This window comes from Astyanax mexicanus, chromosome 1 (genome assembly GCF_023375975.1).
Source record: "Astyanax mexicanus isolate ESR-SI-001 chromosome 1, AstMex3_surface, whole genome shotgun sequence".
Classification (NCBI taxonomy): Eukaryota; Metazoa; Chordata; class Actinopteri; order Characiformes; family Acestrorhamphidae; genus Astyanax; species Astyanax mexicanus.
Window position 1 is genome coordinate 90,950,396 of NC_064408.1, and position 20,184 is coordinate 90,970,579.

The following is a 20,184-nucleotide window of genomic DNA, read 5'->3' on the forward strand; positions in this document are numbered from 1 at the left end:
GCTGTAGGGAGGATAATAAACAACATGGAAGATATAGATTACCTACCAAAAGCATACAGTATATAGCGTGTGTATCTGTGTACAGTATGTATATATACTGTATGGACAAAATTATTTTTAGAAAATTATTATAATTGCTATATCATCAAGTAGCATGATTATAACCACCCCAACTTAGTTGAAAAAAATATATATATATATTTTTATCTAAATGAAGATACCCAGATAAAACATGAAATACAGTGCCTTGTGATAATCTTGTCTGCAATGAAATAAATGTCATAATTAATATAGTAAACACTGTGTTTTTTTATTTGCAGTTACATACTGTCCCAACCTTTTCTGATCTGGGATTTTTATATTCCTTCAACTGAAAGTAAAGAAGTTTTTTTTTTACCTTCTACTGTAAAGTTAACGAAACAATGTTTTTCAGTGTAAGCAACGACATATCATCCTTAAAATGACAAATGCTGCCTTTTAAGGTTTGATTTATTATTGTTTTTCAAAGCTCATAAATTTCACCCCCATGCTGGTAACACTCCACTCTACATTTGTTCCCATGTGTCTGGTCCAGGACTGTTGGCTGGTTTAGGTCAGCCAGGCCCAGTTTCTCTCAGTGTGAAAGGCTACTGTAATCACACTTTATCTGAGATCACCCATTCCCCTCACTGCGACCGCACAACGTGGACAGCGTTAGTGTGTCTGCGCTTCCTTTTCACTCATCATGTTCTTCCTCACACCAGGGCGCCATCACTCAAATCAGTCTCTCTCCGTCTGTCGCTTTCTCCCTCTCCTTCTGCGCCCTGCCCTGACCGCAGTGACCTTTACAGTTATTTCTGTTCATTTTCCACCTGCCACCTTCTCTACCTACTGTCACTCAATATCTCAGAGTCAACACCTCACCATCCTGCTCGTATTCACTGCACTTTTTAACAAATAACACAAACAACACAGTACACACGTGGGTCATTAAAACCACAAATTTACAGCAGAAGCAAAAGCATTAATTTGACTGTATGTTAATATTGAGACTTTTTTTCATTTAGAGCATTTCTTTTAGGTTCAGTTTCTAAAACAAAACAAAAGATAAACAGATGATAGCTCAACAGATGGATTCACTGCAAAAATAAATATTGTTGACCTTGTTAATTGTTGTAAATTGTTTTTACGTGAAGTACCATGAGTACCACAGTAACTCCACAGCATCCACCCTGCCTGGAAGTGGAAACTACTTAAGTTACACAGTCATTCTGTTATTTTGATCTTTATTGTGTTTAATCATTTTAATTACATTTTCAGGCATAATTTTAGGCCTTTGTCCTTGATTCACTACTAAAATCATACCAGTCAATTTTGAGTGGCAACACAAAATATGGTATTTTGTGCCACTACAAAAAATGTAAATGGATTTATATATACACTACCGTTCAAAAGTTTGGGGTCACTCAAACAATTTTGTGTTTTCCATGAAAAGTCACACTTATTCACCACCATACGTTGTGAAATGAATAGAAAATAGAGTCAAGACATTGACAAGGTTAGAAATAATGATTTGTATTTGAAATAACATTGTTTTTACATCAAACTTTGCTTTCATCAAAGAATCCTCCATTTGCAGCAATTACAGCATTGCACACCTTTGGCATTCTAGCTGTTAATTTGTTGAGGTAAGCTGGAGAAATTGCACCCCACGCTTCTAGAAGCAGCTCCCACAAGTTGGATTGGTTGGATGGGCACTTCTGGCGTACCATACGGTCAAGCTGCTCCCACAACAGCTCAATGGGGTTCAGATCTGGTGACTGCGCTGGCCACTCCATTACCAATAGAATACCAGCTGCCTGCTTCTGCTGTAAATAGTTCTTGCACAATTTGGAGGTGTGTTTAGGGTCATTGTCCTGTTGTAGGACGAAATTGGCTCCGATCAGGCGCTGTCCACTGGGTATGGCATGGCGTTGCAAAATGGAGTGATAGCCTTCCTTATTCAGAATCCCTTTTACCCTGTACAGATCTCCCACCTTACCAGCACCAAAGCAACCCCAGACCATCCCTTTACCTCCACCATGCTTAACAGATGGCGTCAGGCATTCTTCCAGCATCTTTTCATTTGTTCTGCGTCTCACAAACGTTCTTCTTTGTGATCCAAACACCTCAAACTTGGATTCATCCATCCACAACACTTTTTTCCAGTCTTCCTCTGTCCAATGTCTGTGTTCTTTTGCCCATCTTAATCTTTTTCTTTTATTAGCCAGTCTCAGATATGGCTTTTTCTTTGCCACTCTGCCCTGAAGCCCAAAATCCCGCAGCCGCCTCTTCACTGTAGATGTTGACACTGGTGTTTTGCGGGTACTATTTAATGAAGATGCCAGTTGGGGACCTGTGAGGCGTCTGTTTCTCAAACTAGAGACTCTAATGTACTTATCTTCTTGCTTAGTTGTGCAACGCGGCCTCCCACTTCTTTTTCTACTCTGGTTAGAGCCTGTTTGTGCTGTCCTCTGAAGGGAGTAGTACACACCGTTGTAGGAAATCTTCAATTTCTTAGCAATTTTTCGCATGGAATAGCCTTCATTTCTAAGAACAAGAATAGACTGTCGAGTTTCAGATGAAAGTTCTCTTTTTCTGGCCATTTTGAGCGTTTAATTGACCCCACAAATGTGATGCTCCAGAAACTCAATCTGCTCAAAGGAAGGTCAGTTTTGTAGCTTCTGTAATGAGCTAGACTGTTTTCAGGTGTGTGAACATGATTGCACAAGGGTTTTCTAATCATCAATTAGCCTTCTGAGCCAATGAGCAATCACATTGTACCATTAGAACACTGGAGTGATAGTTGCTGGAAATGGGCCTCTATACACCTATGTAGATATTGCACCAAAACCAGACATTTGCAGCTAGAATAGTCATTTACCACATTAGCAATGTACAGAGTGTATTTGTTTAAAGTTAGGACTAGTTTAAAGTTATCTTCATTGAAAAGTACAGTGCTTTTCCTTCAAAAATAAGGACGTTTCAATGTGACCCCAAACTTTTGAACGGTAGTGTATGTATATATATATACATATATATATATATATATATATATATATATGTATATATATATACATATATATATATATATATGTATATATATATATATATATATATATATATATATATATATATATATATATATATATATATATATAATACATATAATATACAATATACAAAATATTAAAGCTGAATATTTGTTATAGTCATAATCATTTTAAATTTTGCCTCTAAATGTTTTACCTTACAAATTAGTTGAATAAATAGATAGAATAAAGCACCATCACATCACTATTTGTTTCAATATAAAGTATTTATGGAAAGTAAGTAAATAAATAGATGAATAATTTAAAAAAAGCTAAATATTCATGTTTTCTATATTAAGTGTTTCTCCATCTGACTCATCACCTCCAGTATGACTCCATCTGCTGTAATTAATGCGAAGTCATGTGAACACTTTAAGGGCTCTGCCTAAAGAAGGTGAAGAGTCTTACAGTCTCTCTCTCTCTCTCTCTCTCTCTCTCTCTCTCTCTCTCGTGAAGTGAAAGGTGAGTAGGTAATAAGTTGGCCGTGATGTGTTCAATAAATGGCCTCGGACCGAGCAGCGTTGGTGGATATTTTCCGAGTAATCTCAGAAAAACAAAAACCCGAGTGGTCCCACCAGGACTCTCGCTGTCTGACATGCCTGTAATACATGTCTTCTGCTCCACTGCAAGTGTTGAGGATATTAGGGTGGGCACTCAGGGACCTCTGACAACCTCCCCCCAGCGAAAACAGTCAAGTTGAAGGACTAAATCAATGTGAGGGATGCTGCAGACATATTGAGCAAATCATTTCTGGCTCATTCAGCTTTCGCATGAGATAGGGAAAAATTCACAATCCTCTCCTGTACATTTCTGCAAAAACAACAAAAAAACAAAACAGGATAAAAAAAAGATCATTCAACAACAGACAACCGTAGTTCAGTTTAAAAAGTGGCTGTATGGAATAAGACAGTAACAATCTCTATAAATAATGTAGTTTAGTAATCATTTCTTATGTCATCATATATGATCATCATATATGAACAATAATACAATAAAACTCATACTTTAAGTGGCCTTTTTTTCTTGTACTTTCTTCTATTGTTATTTTTTTCTTATTGTGTTTTTTACACAGCACCCAGATTTTTCATTACTCTGGCAGTACTGTGATTATTTTATTGTATTTTATTAATTTGCAGCATAACTATGTTTAATGTTTATCTGAAACTGGGTTAATTTGAGCACACACACACAAATACACGCACACACACACAAACACACACATAATGTTTTTTTATTGCTTTATGTCTAAAAGCTAACACACTCACTTTTTCAAAATTGTTGTTTGATTTAAAAGGCATTTCACGTGTTTTCTCTGTAGTGTTGCTGATCTCAACCAGTTACACTAGAATTAATCACTTAAGAACTATTGAACTACCTGGTACAAGCTTCAGTGATTTTAAATGGTAAAGTTGTTAAGGGCCTTCGAAGGAAAAAAATGAAATAAAAACTGAAAAATATTATAAATTGTATAGGGGTTAATTTAGATGGAAGAAAATTTGCTTTTTTCAAAATGGATGCAAACAGCCAGGCTTGATCTCTCAGGATTGAAAAAGACACTTAAAAAAACACAGATATATCATATTAACAATTCATTAATAATAGGAATCATCCTAAAATTATAGCTATTGTCCTCAGTAACTGCTGTGTTCCTGAATGTTATAAATAATATTTATATCTATGGCATTTGTTTGCTCCACTATGCATTTTAGCATTTGCTTTTATGATAATGTTATAATGTTCTTCTTAGTCATTTAAATAATAATTGTTGGTTTTGTTAAATGTTAATAGTTATTTTTTTGTATGTGTATTTTGATTATTCTTTAATTGATCCTGCTTATATTGCTTTTATGTTCATTTTATGGTTTTATTTGACTCTCCTATCTATTTGAACTGCATCATTACATATGAAAGGTAATAAGACATGGTCGTAGTATTATAATTATTATTATTAAAAATGAATTATACTACTAGTACTACTAATAAAAAATTATATATTTTTGTATTTATATCTTCAACAGCAAAAACATGGCTTATTATTATCATTATTATTATTGTAGGTATTATTCATCACATATAAGCTCACGGTGTGAGCTCTTTATTAATGATTGCAAATATTCTTATTTAGAGGTATATTAATTAATTTAGCTACTGTGCTTGGATGTTATATAATGTAATAATATAATGAATAAAACGCAGAATCTGATTGTAAAGTATTTGGGACAGTCTATTGATGAATTTTAATGAATTGTGCATGCAAGATACAAAAACTGACAAATGTGAATATTGAAAGAAAATTTGACTTTAAAATTTACTTGAAATTCTGTTTGCGAAAGGCTGAAATGAAAAACTAGATATTTGAAAATTTGGATTAAAAAACATTTTCACTATACTGAATGAAAAAAAAAATGATTAAGCTTTATACCCAATTTACTATTTTGGAACTTAGCTTGATTCGGTCAGAAAATGAAACTGCTAAACATTACACTGACCCTGTGCTGCTCTGTGTCTGTGCTGAATGTGCTCTCCCACATTGCAACAGGCAACAAAGGAGGAGGAGGAGGAGGAGGAGAGGAAGGAGAAAACAGCAGCAAGCCGAGCCAGCAAGAGAGGAAGAAACGAGGGGACTTTTTAGGGCAGAGGAACTTAGCTAGCTAAATAATTATGGTTTAATGTGTCCGATTAAGAAAAGAGGAGCAGAGAAATGAAGCGGCTCTCCTTTTTAACACACCCATACCTTACAGATTAGGTGTTAGTAGGGGTGTGTAGAAATATTTCCTTTAGGCTGACTGGACACTGGAGAGTCATATATATGCTATGTTGGCTATCCTGGCTAAGATAGCTTAGCTCGCATGCTAAAGTTTAGCTAGCGTGTTAATGCTATCGTTTGTTTATCTAGCCTGGGCGCTAGATATTTTTATATTCGATTTTTGAAGATTTTGGTTAATGTCGGGGTTGTGGTGACTCCCATCGCACAAAGGGATCCGCTTATAAAGAGTAAGTAAATAAGTAGTTATGGCTGTGCACACTGGTGCTAGCTTAGCTGTTTATTAGCTAGCTAAGCTAACTAGAAAAGCTAGCTAAGGGCTGGATTTGGTTTTCGGTCCGTTTGTATTTTAGATTTACTGTCAGCGTCCGTGTTGTGTATTTAAAAAGATATGTAACGCGTCTAGTTGTTCTTTGGTCTAAGAAAACGATGACAAATAAAGGCACAAAATCCTTCAGAATCTTTTTATTCTAGTTCTAGGCCTACTGCTAGCTAGAGGTGGGTAACCCAGGTCCAGAAAGTAAAAATCCAACCCAGGATTTTGCACCCTGGAGCAGAGCCGCCCAGGCAGTTTTGTACAAAACCCTGGATTGGATTTTTACTCTCTGGACCTGGGTTACCCACCTCTACAGTGGTAGTAAACTGACAGGCTAGCTAGCAAGCCAACCAATTTAGCTAGGCCACAGTCTATCACAAAGCTGCATGAATAAGTTGCATTTGCTTGTTATTAGCTAACATATATCTAACACCTCCCCATGTTGAATTTTATCTCTTGATTTATTGGCTAGTTTACGTTAGTAGTAGTGTTTTCTGTATGGTTTCTTGTATTTTTTATGTTTTATTTTTAAGTAGAGCCTAGCTTACCTTACATTGCTAGCTAACTAGGTTAGCAAAGCTAGCTTAGCTTAGCTAGCAAATGAGTCAACCCAAAAAGCAGATGAATTAAATGCCTAAATAGTTTTAATATTTCATTGAACCAAATTTAGCTTGAAATGATAACTATAGTAGCTAAATCTGAGGGGATTAAACACTATATTGTCAGTTTATTTAGCCTAAAAAAAAGTCTGTGTATAGGAGGACTGTGCTATTTCGTTTTTTCTTCTTGTATTATTTAAACAAAATGAACAGTAACACATACAAAGAACGAGACCCAATCTCTGTATTCTAACTTCACAAATTTACCATTTTGGCATGTAACTTAGCTACATATTTTTGCTCATTTCAAAGCATAATTCAAGCTAGGTTTATAGAGTAGAATAGTCTATCTTAACCCTGTTACTGGAGGCCCATTTCTGTGCATTTTCCTGTTTTCCCTGCTTCCAACACATCTGTTCCAACTAATCAGCTCAATAACAACCTTTATTGAGTTAATGTCCCTGTGTTAAAGCAACATAACCACTAAAACGAGTTGAGAAAAGATGGGCTTCGGTATACCAAAGGGCCAGAGACCAAATTTCTATAAATACCCACTCTAATTTAACTCACCTGCTTCTAATCATTACCTAATAACGTGTTCCTGTTTCCCCCACCCACAGATGACAAGGGCTGCTGTGCTGTGATTGGCAATTCACAGTCACATGGAAGGTGTTTCTGGTTAGTGTCTGTCATCCATCCATCTCCCATGCCCTCCCCTGGGTGAGAACATCAGGATGAAGAAGATCAGCCTTAAGACGTTCCGAAAACCTTTCAACATGAAGGGCAAAGAGGACGGGGATTTTATGATACTCCAGAAGCCATCGCTGGCTTCCGAGTTTGCCAAAGACGATGCGCTCTTTGGAGGCTGCTACGCCAAAGAGCTGGCTTGCGATCTCCACACAGAGGACAACAGGGGCCACAAGAACAGGTCTAAGAGCGAAGGTCTGATGGGCACCTTAAAGAGGAGGCTTTCTACCAAGCAGAAAGCCAAAGGTGGTAAAGGTGGGTCAACCTCCATGGGCTCAGGAGATGACGATGATACATTCTCGTCCTCCTCAGTACCAATAAGCTTTAATGAAGTCAAAGCCCAGAGGCCTTTAAGGTCCTCCTCACTCCGCAGCCACCACTATAGCCCTGCCCCGTGGCCCATTAGGCCTGTGGACCCTGATGAAGCATGCATAAACATGGAGGTTAAGGTAAAAGCCATGGTTCACACCCCAAGCCCTAGCCCTTCTCTCAATGGTATTCGTAAGGAATTTCATGACATCCAGATCGAGGGCCTTTTTGACGATCGGAGTGAATCTCTGAGGAACCTGGAGTCTCAGAATGGTGACTTGCATTTAAACATTGAAGAACATGTGCCTGTAGTCCTTGGACTTGCTCCTCAGGACTACATTCAGTACACAATGCCTTTAGATGAGGGAATGTACCCCGATTCTTCCCACTCTTTTTGCTTGGATGGTTCCTCACCAATGGAGGTGATGGAACAAGTTGACGCTGACTCAATGAATGTGGACCAGGGTCAGGATGACCTTTTGTCATCGGATATGCTTATGGACCAGTCTGTGAGCGGGCTTATCCTGGGGAATCCGGGAATAGTCCTTCAAAGTAGTTCCAGAGCAGATGCTCCTTTGCTGTCCCCATCCCTTTCTCCTCTTTCCAGCAGTGAAATTCAGAGAACCTATTCTGGATTCAGCGCCACGGATTCACATGTTGCTGAACGGATGAGGCATCATCTTAATTTCGACCCAAATTCTGCTCCCGGTGTAAGCAGGGTGTACGACTCAGTCCAAAGCAGTGGACCCATGGTCGTAACAAGCCTTACAGAGGAACTGAAGAAACTAGCCAAGCAGGGTTGGTACTGGGGACCAATAACTCGATGGGAAGCAGAAGAAAAGCTTCTCGACCTTCCAGACGGATCGTTTTTGGTCCGTGACAGCTCAGATGACCGGTATCTCCTTAGTTTAAGCTTCCGGTCGCAGAGCAAGACTCTCCATACCCGAATTGAACATTCGAACGGAAGGTTTAGTTTTTACGAGCAGCCGGATGTAGAAGGACACACATCCATAGTGGATCTCATTGAGCACTCGATAAAAGACTCTGAAAATGGTGCATTCTGTTACTCCAGATCGCGCCTGCCTGGGTCAGCCACGTACCCAGTTCGACTGACCAATCCTGTCTCTCGGTTCATGCAGGTGCGCTCTCTGCAGTACTTGTGCCGGTTTGTTATTCGGCAGTACACGCGCATAGATCTTATTCAGAAACTGCCTTTACCGAACAAAATGAAAGATTACTTGCAGGAAAAGCACTACTGACCTGGGATACAGTAGTCACTTGCACTTTGGGTAAAGTTGTTCAAATGGTTTACAAGACATTTGTGGATTTTCTTTTTTTTTCCAGTAATTTTTTTCGTTTGTGTCAAATCTTTGTGTTAGTTTATCTCACCTTGACTCTGATTCCATAGTAAATTTGTTGTTGCTCAGATTCAGAACTTTGTACACAAATTTAAAGGTACACTTTTTTTTTTCTCTCAAAAGAGAAACCTGCCACGTCAAATAGTAATTAATATCTTTCTACCTATTAATGGTTAACGGTAAACCATAAACTATAACTTTTTTATTATTATTAATATGCATCCTGTCAGTTCAGAATGTCGCCTTTAGTTTTCACAAGTCAACATATTAAACATGCTTGGGATGCTTTTCCATTAATATCACACACTTAACTACAGATATGCTACTCTAAATATATCAGTATAAGGGCAAAATGACTGGTTGCACTAATAAATGCATCAGTTCATATATAAATAAGTGCAGAATCAGCATTATATATTAAAGTACCACTTATTTTTGTACATTTTGTTATTCTATGCTATTATGTGAATTATAAGATGTCAGCCAACTCTGGCCATTTTTGATAGGAATTTGTTTCTCATTAGCTAAGGTCGGTACTTTTAGTTAGGCTAAGCTTTTTCCACTGATAGACTAAAATTGATGTTACAGGGTTCAAGACAGTGCATGTAAAATCATTAGACGTTTGCAGTGAAACATGACTGGTTTGATTTGTAAAAAGGTGCTTCCCATGACATTTTCATTATGACTACTTGATAAAAATCTGTGTATCAGTTCTAGGGCTGCCACTGTCAATTTTACTGGTTACATATGACGATGATTCATATATATAAAAAAGAAAACTGGATTTAACTGAATAAAGATAAAACTACCAAATTATTATTGCATGAGTCCATCAGACTATGATTCTGAGCAATAGGATACTTTAAAATGTACATAATTGACATGCAAATTGCAGATTCATACAGATGTCAACGTTTAATTAGTTTTCTGTTTTTAGTAATTGTGACAGCACTAATCAATATACATTTTTTGAGGCCCTCTTGCTTTTGCCCAAATAGATTTAGATTCCCGGCCCCCCTGCAACATTTGAGTTTTGCTTTGGATAACCTTCAGCTCTCCAGAGCTGTAACTTTTTTAAATGTTCCTTTGGCCATGTCCTTTTCATTGCTTTCGCACTGCCATCCTGTCATTATCCCAAACTACCAGTCCTTCTAACTATGCTGCTCCCTCGGCAAGCTAAGAACAGATGCTGCTCTTCATGTCATTCTCTTTCACATTAAAAAAAGTGACTTCTTGGTCATTTCTCGTCCATATTTGCTTTAAGCAACTTTTCAGACTAGCAATAATTAGTGTGATCAGATATTTGGTGCCAGCTTTGCATGAGGTAAATTCTTTGCTGTTATTGTAAATTATTAGATTAAATGTGGTTTCTTTCAACTATTTGGGCATAAACAAGACTGCACTGACATTACAGGCTTGATTCTCAGGTGCTTTCATTAATGCATCCATAAAATTTTCCAAAATCTTTGCAACAACAAATTAATTTTTAAAACTGCTGCATTAGAAAGTTAATGTATTCAGTTTGTTTCTGGTTTGTTTAAAAAAAATGCATATAGAACACAATGAACTTTCATAGGTTTCAAAAATGCCAAGGATTTCATTATGGAAAAGGGAACAGTTGCAAAATGCTGGCTTTTTATTTTGATCGTCGTGTGTATATGAAACGTTTCTGCTTCATACAGTATTTTATTGATTGTTTTCGTTACTTTAGTTGATCCATATTGTCTGTTGTTTCACATCTTTGGTTTCACCTAAACAGTGAAAGGCTGGTTTTGCACATACTGCATGTGTATCATGTGAGCAGTGCGGACATCATTTTTGGTGCCCATATTACAGCGTTTACACAGCCTACATATAAAAACAAATTCTATAACTCTTTTTGTGAAAAAAATGTTATTACTTATATAAACGTATAAGTATAATTAGTCAAATTATTAGCTAATCATGTTTAATTAGTAGCTATGCTTTTTGACAGACCCGCAGGATCTAGAAGTGTATGTGTTTTTTAAACTGCTGCAGTTGAATAGTGTCCTTTCACTATTTTTTGTTGTTTATATTAAGCAAGGTAAAGTAACAGATGTTTACAAACAGTGGTGTTTGTGAAATTAGGCCTGCTGTATCATTTCACAGTGCAAATGCTGCATGTATGTATGACTGCTGCGCTGCTCACACTGTGCACACGCAGTGTGTGCATGAAACCGGCTTAAAAGCAATCCCCTCTATACAGAGGCTTGCAGTGCACCATCATGAGTTCGTTGCTTTGGTTGGGGCAGATGCACAATAAGCAGACAAACAACTGTAAAATGTGGGTGTTTATGCTTACAGCCTACAAACAACCCTGTGAGCACAGTTTTATAGAGATCTCACTTTATATGCCCCATTGTTTGTTCCACCATGCAGTGACTTAAGTAGGGCTGCACAATATAAAAGTAAGATATCAGTATTTCTGATCGTATTGCTACCTATTCCAGTTGTGTTATGCCTTTCAGTGTGGTAAAACTTTAATATGGAATAATTACATTTTATTGGATTATATGAAGACCATGATTTATCAAAAAAATTACACAAACTCATTAGAAGAAGAGTCTGACATTGGTCAGGGTGCTCACGGAACTTGTGGGTTGATGATGATATTTATGACATTGTTAGTAGTAAAGGGTTTCAAAGTAAAATTAAATAAAATGCAGATATTTTAGTGCAGTCATCCAGCGACACAATAAAGGAATTACATCAGCTTCAGATATCGCACATCATTAATTATCTGTCTGATGGTGCTAATTTATTTTAAAGCAGTTATCTGATACAGATGATTGCAATATAATTGTCTCATAACACCATTTTTTTATGTTATAACACAATGGATATCTTATTTTGCATACTTGTAAATACTGCAAAGGCAAATAGGGTTAAAACAATATATTGTGCAGCCCTAAACTCGAGTCTGACTAAAGGTAATATGAGAAATATAATTGATGCCTCAGTACTAAGAGAATCCCATCTGGATGGGCCAAAATTAAATAAAATAGTTGGTGCTGTAGTACAACAAACTTCTAAATGGCACATGTAAGAGAAGAAGGAAAACAAGCTTTTAATGAAAAGTAATGTAATAAGGTTGTTTGGACCATTGCTTTTAGAGATGGCACATTAACTGTTTTTTCTTTTCTGATATCGCTGTTAAAATCAAATATCAGCCAATTACGATTCGTAAATATTTAACTTAAAATGGGTTTTAAATGATGTTAACCTCTTTCCACAGGCCCATCATTGGTCAACACCAGTGATCAACACATTGGTCACATTTAATCACATTTACTCTCTTAATACTTTGTACTGACTTCCACTATTTGCTGCATTTATTTACTTAAAGGAAATACAGAGTGAGTCATAGTCACATCGTGAACAAGAAAATAAGAATGGCACATGTTGTTTTCATACAATCATAAGTGATTTCACTGGGCATATTAAACACAGCACATCCAGCCAAATTTGAATTCTTGTCCATCTTTCATACTGTGTACAGTTCTCTGCAGGCAGATTTGCACCACTAAACAGTATTTAACCAGTACTTTCTGTATCACCAATGGAGTGACCCCTGGGGGGCCTGTGGAAAGAGGTATATGGAAGAGCTTCCGTGTCTCTGCTGAAATCTCATTCAACATGTTTTACAGTTTCATAGCTCTCTGTACCCATATAACAATTCTAATTTCTAATAGTCCGCTGGCTGCTGGAAATGTCTGACAGTGACTTTTTTGCCGCCCCCAACTAAAAAAGTGCTGTAAGCTATAAACTACTTCTAAGGGATTTTTTCTTAGGATACTATTTTATATAAAAGTAAACTGTACACAACACAGTGTGAAGAAGTCGTAATTCTGGACGTTTTTTCGAGTTAAAGCATCTATAACCTTAAAACAAGGTTCTTCAATGATCATTTGGTCTTTTCAACTTCAATGTTTTAAATGAAACAAATAGTGTAACTGGAGGAACCACTATGGAAGCATTCTTTAGATTTTCTTTAGACTTTGAAAATTATGGTAAAAATAGATCTGTTTTGCCAAATGGGGGGCACAATCTTTACCCTTTTAGCATTAAAAAGAACTCAGTTTTGAATCGAGAGTTTAACAAAAGAGAATGAAAGCACATACAGTCGCTTTTAGAGTAAATTGTTGAATCTCCAAAATGGAAAAAAAGACAATTCATTCTCAAATGTTTACAAACTGGGAACCTGGCATTTTAAACCAATGGATAAAGAAATTAATGAGTTACAGAGGATTAATACATCCACAATAAATCATTTGTTTTTCCACACTGTTTTTTAAAACATTCTGGCATGTATTTATTTTTTTTTTTTCTCAAATGAGTTCCATTGACTCTGAATGTGACTGTTTGTTGATGACTTGTGTGTAGTTTGGGAATTTAGAAGGTTTTGTTTGTGTGTTCACAAGACATTGATTTCAGATTGCGCTAAAAAGAACAAATCAAAAATGATGGTTCATTTAGCTAGCATAGACATGCTATGCTGCATTTAATGATATTTAATCACTAAAAATTTACCATTTTGATTCCATTAGATTTAGAGCAGTACATTGTAATATTGCTGTTCTAATATGGGGAAGTGTTTATTTACATGAGAAGGAAAACATTTGTAACTTTTAATGTATGTTAGTCCATGTAGAAGTCATTTTAGACCATTTCTCTCGGTCCATATGTTGTAAAATGTAAAGCAATGTAAAGAGGTGCTAGTGTTTTCAAATTATATTAAAAGAGGAAAAATGGAGTTTCAATATGACCACAACAATGAAATATACAGCCACATTAAATCTGCAAAAAAAAAATATTAAATTTACCATAGCAGTTAGTCTGATATATTTAATTTGTCTATGAGGGGTGTAACAAAAGATGCATTTTTAAATATTTGCTAAAAATTTAAATTCTAAGGTCAAAATCCTTTATGCTTTAAAAATATGTTAATTCCACAGAGCTCTGATGTGGCTAGTATTAGCCTAATAGGTTTTGTGCACAAAATCATATCGAACATGTAAAGCTCAAACTAATACCTTAGCCCAAAACTATGTAAATCTCAATGTGTAATGCTATAATGTGTTTTCCTCAAGCTAAAAGCTAATACTACAGCTTCAAACTGTTGTAGTAGCTTCAGCTAATCAAACTACTACCAATTTGATCTAATTTTATAGCTCTGGCCTAATATATATGCCATATATGCTATGCTTCATATGCTAAACTAACTTGTTACCATCAAGCCATAAGATAAACTCAAGGTAACACAGTAGTTCCCAACTGTTTAGGCTAATTCAAGCTAGCATTACTAAACTAGCGCTAATTACATAGGAGCTAATATGTTGTCCTACCAAACAGCCACAAGCTAATATTTAAGTCTTAAGCTGATGCAGTAGCCCAGACTATTAGCATTTATTCTAAATGCACTAGTCCTGAGCTAATGTTTTGACCTTAAGATAACACACTAGCTATAAGCTAATCCATCGATAACATCCATATGATAACCACAGTAGATTGATACTGCAAGTGAAACAGGTACAGTATGTTGCGTCATGTTACACCCCTAAAAACAGATTTACATTTATAACTGTGGTATTTGGCTAAAGCTTAAACAAAGAGAGACTTACATTTGACTAAATCCTGTTACACAGATACAGACAGGCTAATATTGCATTGGGAGTCCTGTGCTTCCCCTGCTGGGAAGACCGAACCCCTAGTCTGCCATGGAAGGATTTTTTTTTACCTGCCAACCACTTGGAAAACCAATTGACAGTGTTTTCAGAGAAACAGTTTTACATTTCTTACCCATTTATACTGTTTAACAGTACTGTCCTAAATCATTACACACCTGCTGTAGATGTAGTTTCCGTGTAGAATATTATATAGTGTGAGAACAGTTGAGGGATTATTTTCATTTAGCTGCAGGTGGTGATTGTAAATGAAAGAAGTAAACAAAAACAAAAAAGTCTGGCGCAATCTAAACTGACCCGAATGTGGACTAAAGTGAACAAAAGCAAAAAATTAATGTGAATAGAAACAGTGTTGAATCATGTACATGTATTTTCTTTATTTCCCCTTTCAGATATACAAAAAGCATATTCGATGTGTCTGCTGTGATTGTTAAATATTATTTTCTGAACTTTGTATGTAAACTGTCCGAAGCATATCAGAACTGCAGCCGCTGAGTGTCTTAACGACCCTCACCGAGTTCGTTCTAACACATATTTCCATGTTGTCCCTGTTTCCGCAGATGAAGGTGAATGTTTACAAGTGTTTGGTAAATGTTAGTTTAGTCTTTTGTTTATAATTTCTTTCTCCTGGTACAAACTTTTCCGTTCTTTAATGTGTTTTACACATTTTGTGCTGCTTTACAATTTAATGATTGCCTTTCTTGAATTAGAGAATGGGGATGATTTTCACCGACACTAGGAGGAGCAAATGAGTTTTATTATGGTTAACAGATTTAGTTAGTGATGTTGAATCTGAGTTCCTGGTTGCCCCTGGTTTACATCAACAGTTTTTCAAAGTTGATGAATTTTTGTTTTGTTTTGTTTAAATTTTAAAATCAGTAGTGATTTATTGCACATTTGGATACAGGTAAAGCATTTTTGTATCTGCTTGTATAAATTATAAGTAAAAATTTTAAAGTCTTTTTGGGATCTTTGTCTCTGTGTTTGTGTCTGTGTCTACTTCACATTAGGTATGAACTGATCAGCCATAACATTGAAACCACCTGTTAATTTTGTGTCTGTCCCTCTTAGTCTGCAAAACAAGCCCTGACATCCTTTACGACCTGCAAGGTGGTGCCTGCCTGATGGTTTGCAGATGTTCTTACCCAGTCATCTGGTTATCACAGTGATAAGAGATTATCACACTGTCAGAGATGCTCAGATTTATACACTTAGATTTATACACATTTTTCTAGCATTTTCTACTAAATGTATTGTGTATTGTGCTTAAATTTCAATACATATTTTTTAAAGACAAAAAAACATTTGGGCTCTAAAATGTATTCAAAAGTAAAACAAAAGTGGGAAAATTATGGAAAATTTTTGAAAAAAAACTTTTTTGGTCTTCGGACGAAATTTTGGTGCACCAGTGGTATGGGGGCATGTATTTGGGTGGCTATTGATGTCTAACCAGACACGTTTTTCTAATTTAGACAAAAAATGTGTTATTTCGTGTTATTTCTTTAAAATGCTTGAAAATCCAACTAAAAAGTTTATATTTTACTGGATGCCAACACACAAACTGAGATATGGCATGTAATTAAGATTGTGTAAATACAATTTTTTTGCTGATTCATTCTTTTACAGCATTTAAATTTTATATTAAGAACTGTGCTGCAGTCTTCTAGTGTAGTGTTGTGCACTTTTGGGCTGCTGCTTAAAACGCGCCTCTTGCTCTGGTCTCCCCAGGCTGCTGAAATGTGCTCAGTCATCAGGGCGTGGGTGGAGGATTTAGACTCCTGATCAGCCCCGTGCTGCTTGCATCAGAATGGAGCTACAGGTCTAGTTAAGTTTATTCTGACAGCATTGCTCGGGCTCTAAAGCATCGAACAACAAATATTTACTGTTTCAGTGGACGCGTGATGATTTATTCATACTGCAGGGTGCTGCCTAGTTGTCACACTGGGATGCCTCTTTGATGACATGTCAGTTTGAATGGGCTGAATTCAAACTTTCTCATGTAAAAAGTATCTTCAAGTTTGTCCTGATGTGTGGGAATTACCCAGCTGGCTGTTTTCAGCACGCTGAGTGTGTGTGTATGTGTGTGTGGCGATCAAACCAGCCAGTATTGTTTTCAGAGCTGCAGTCAGACAGTGCTGTGCATTCTTGGCAACTTTCTTAAGAGTTTAATAGAAGAATATACATCTGTTGAGTGGAAAACCTAAAAACTAAGTATTAAACTTACTTTTTCATTCAAAAAGTATTTGATGATATATGATTGATATATTTGATTTTATGACAAAGTATTTGGGATATGTTATAAACAACATACAATGTGCATCTATTTATCTAGACAGTCAGCACTAACATTAAAACAACTACAACCTCAAATCAGAAAAGTTGTGACTATATGGAATATGCGAATAAAACACTTTACCTTTGGCCTGAAATTCCATATGATTTCTGGGTATTATGCACTATAGACAGAAATATGCAAACGTTATGTTTATTTGGGTTTATTCTAAGTTTGACAATGAAACTGAAACACCTGGTTTTAGACCACAATAATTTTTTAAGTTCTGGTGGAAACAGAAGGGGTGCACATTGAATTCTGCCTTGATTTGAGCAGCTGTGTTTATTTGTTTTTTGGATACAATCCGGGTTAGCACCTAAACATCCCTTTCAGACAGTGTTCTCTTGCATCCACAGTTAATCCTGTTGGATGTGGTTCGTTTTTCTTGGTGGTATGCTGACATTACACTGGATACTGTGGTTCTTGATACATCACAAAGACACAAAGATTTTTATTTTTTTATAGTGAATTATGGAATTCCTCTTTAAGGTTGTACATTGTTGACAGAACAGTGTAAAGGATGGTGGGAACTTGTGTTTTGGAGTTTAGGAAAAAAACATACTGCTTTATTAGTTATATTGTCAGCAATGTGCATCAATTCATAAATTCAGATAGTAATTTGTCTGACTCAGTTAACCAGGAACTGCTGTTGTATTTGTTTCTGACTTTGGACCTCTCTGGAATGCCATCTATCAAATGTCTTATTCTTCATATTTATGACTTAGTCGTGCCATCTGCTGCGCTGCATGAAGTTCCATTTGTCACAGTAACAACTTGAATTAGCTGCTGAAAATACAGTACGACTTTAAAACAGAGCACAAAAACAACAGTAGGTGGGTCTGTTGCATAATGATGAACCTAGAATTACTTGCTGGCAGCAGATGTCCTTTTTATATTAGGCACTAAAGGTTCTTTTGAGATAAAAGCCTTAAGATCTCGCGCCAAAGGGATGGTCACTATTGAATCAGTGGGCTATTGTGGTCTCTTATTAAGCTGACCTAAAAGATAATTAAAAAGTAATTAACCTAATAAAAGCCAATGTCATTGTCTGTTATTAAACTGAAATGTGTTGGCTTTATATTAAAAAAAAAAAAAAAAAAAAAAAAATATATATATATATATATATATATATATATATATATATAATAAAAAACCAATGTATATAAAAAAACAAAACAATTTTAGATCATTTATCTTGGGTTTGCTACTATCCACATAGAAAAAAAGGAAAAAAGAAATATATCTCTTAGCCTTTCCAGTTTGACATTACCCATGAGAACAACTTTTACACAGTGTGAGAACACTTTCTGTGGTTAGAAAACTTCAGGCCCTTTGTAGATACAGTGCTGTAAAAGCGTTTTTGAATCAGTGGTTAAAAAAAAATACATGTAATGATCTCATTGAAGCACTGACCAAATCATGTCTGCGGTAGTAATCCTTAAAATGCAAAGCTACAAGGAGGGGTGGCCAAAATGAACAAATAAATGGTAAGTCATTTGTGACTAATTTAAAGCATACATGTCTTAATTTCTAGGTGTTCCTTTTTTAAAAAAAAAAAAAAACTGTTCAGCATAAACTCAAATTAACATGACTGCTCTTTGACCTTATATGCAGTCGGTCGCATATTTAGTATATGACATATTTAGTATATGATGATTCTTTAAAACTGGAGACGCTATGCTACTTGATGTTGCTATCAAACACTGGAATTTGCCTTAAAACTCCACTGAAAACATGTTGAAACAAGGAAAAAGGATTTAAGCAAACATTTAGCTTTGTGGAGAAGTTTATTATTGTTTTATATACCAAAGTATTGTGGAGACTGAGCTTTATATGATTTTTTTGAGAGACATGCTAGGAGACTGGCATCAGACTGGCCCCTAACCCTAGGAGTGGTTCATGGATGTTTACTGTGCACCTGTGCACCTCCTTGATCCTAAACTATTAATAATTCAGTCTTGAGAAGAATGATCACAAGTTTACTTGTCTTCCCAGTGTGCTCTCTCTTGTAGAGTATTTTTTCAGCTTTTTATGTCCTTAAGGATAGCTTCGCTTCATCTTCTGATTGATATAGGACACTAATTTACCATAACTTGACTAAGGGGGAGACCAATGGATCCCTAAACAATATGTGTAATGAGTGTATAGGTCAGTCCGGGTCTGAATATGTCAGATACCAAACATTTATTGGCTGACTGACTGCATTTTGTGTCAGTGATCAATCCTATTCATTTAATATTTATCTGAACTGTTATTTTAAAGGAGGACAAATAGAAGAAAGCTCTCATATGAGTAGTGCCCTGCCCTGTAGAAATTTCCACTCCTGTATGACCTGTTCATTAAGGAGGTATACAGTAGTACACAGCAGTATACAGTAGTAACTCATTTTGTGTTATTTGAACCTTCTAGTCCTTTAGTAAAGTAATATTGTTGTTATCTTGTAAGTAAATTCTTCATGTCACAAAGAGGCATCGCAAATGCCAAAATATCCCACTTTTACTCATGTCCCAATGTATCAGGGTTTTCCACACTGAGGTAAGCCCACCGTGAGTGCCCTAAAGGATTGTATAGTTGAGACTAAGAGCTTACAGGTAGACCAACAGAACTCACAGAGAACATGTTTAATTACACCTTCACACAGTTAAAACAATTTACCTTCAGTAACTGAGGGGTTCCATATTACTGAGGCAGAAACAGAGAGAGAAAGAGAGAGAGAATCTCCTCAGTGTCCTATTACATTGACAATTCTCTCCTCCCTCTCTGATGTGCATATTTTTCAGGCTGGAAGGAGAACAGGTGGCACCCATCAGGAAGCGGATTGGGAGCGTTTTTGATGAAGTCTCTATAGCCGCGCTTCAAGGAAGACCAATCCGCTCTCTGTCCTTTAAGACGGTCCAAACCAAACTGTTCATAGAGGGAAATAAAAAGGTAACAGGTGGGCTGT

General features: G+C 36.2%; 1 protein-coding gene across 1 annotated transcript; it reads left to right on the forward strand.

The window, feature by feature from the left end:
- Positions 1 to 5,668: 5,668 nt before the first annotated feature.
- LOC103044174 (suppressor of cytokine signaling 6) lies at positions 5,669 to 15,870 on the forward strand. Its single transcript, XM_007254756.4, has 2 exons — positions 5,669 to 6,104; positions 7,410 to 15,870. Exon 2 carries the CDS (start codon positions 7,524 to 7,526, stop codon positions 9,102 to 9,104), a length of 1,581 nt encoding a protein of 526 aa, XP_007254818.3. The 5' UTR covers positions 5,669 to 6,104; positions 7,410 to 7,523; the 3' UTR covers positions 9,105 to 15,870.
- Positions 15,871 to 20,184: the final 4,314 nt, after the last annotated feature.

Bases quoted from the DNA above. Each gene is read 5' to 3' on its own strand.
- LOC103044174 (XM_007254756.4), top strand. From the start codon at position 7,524: ATGAAGAAGATCAGCCTTAAGACGTTCCGAAAACCTTTCAACATGAAG.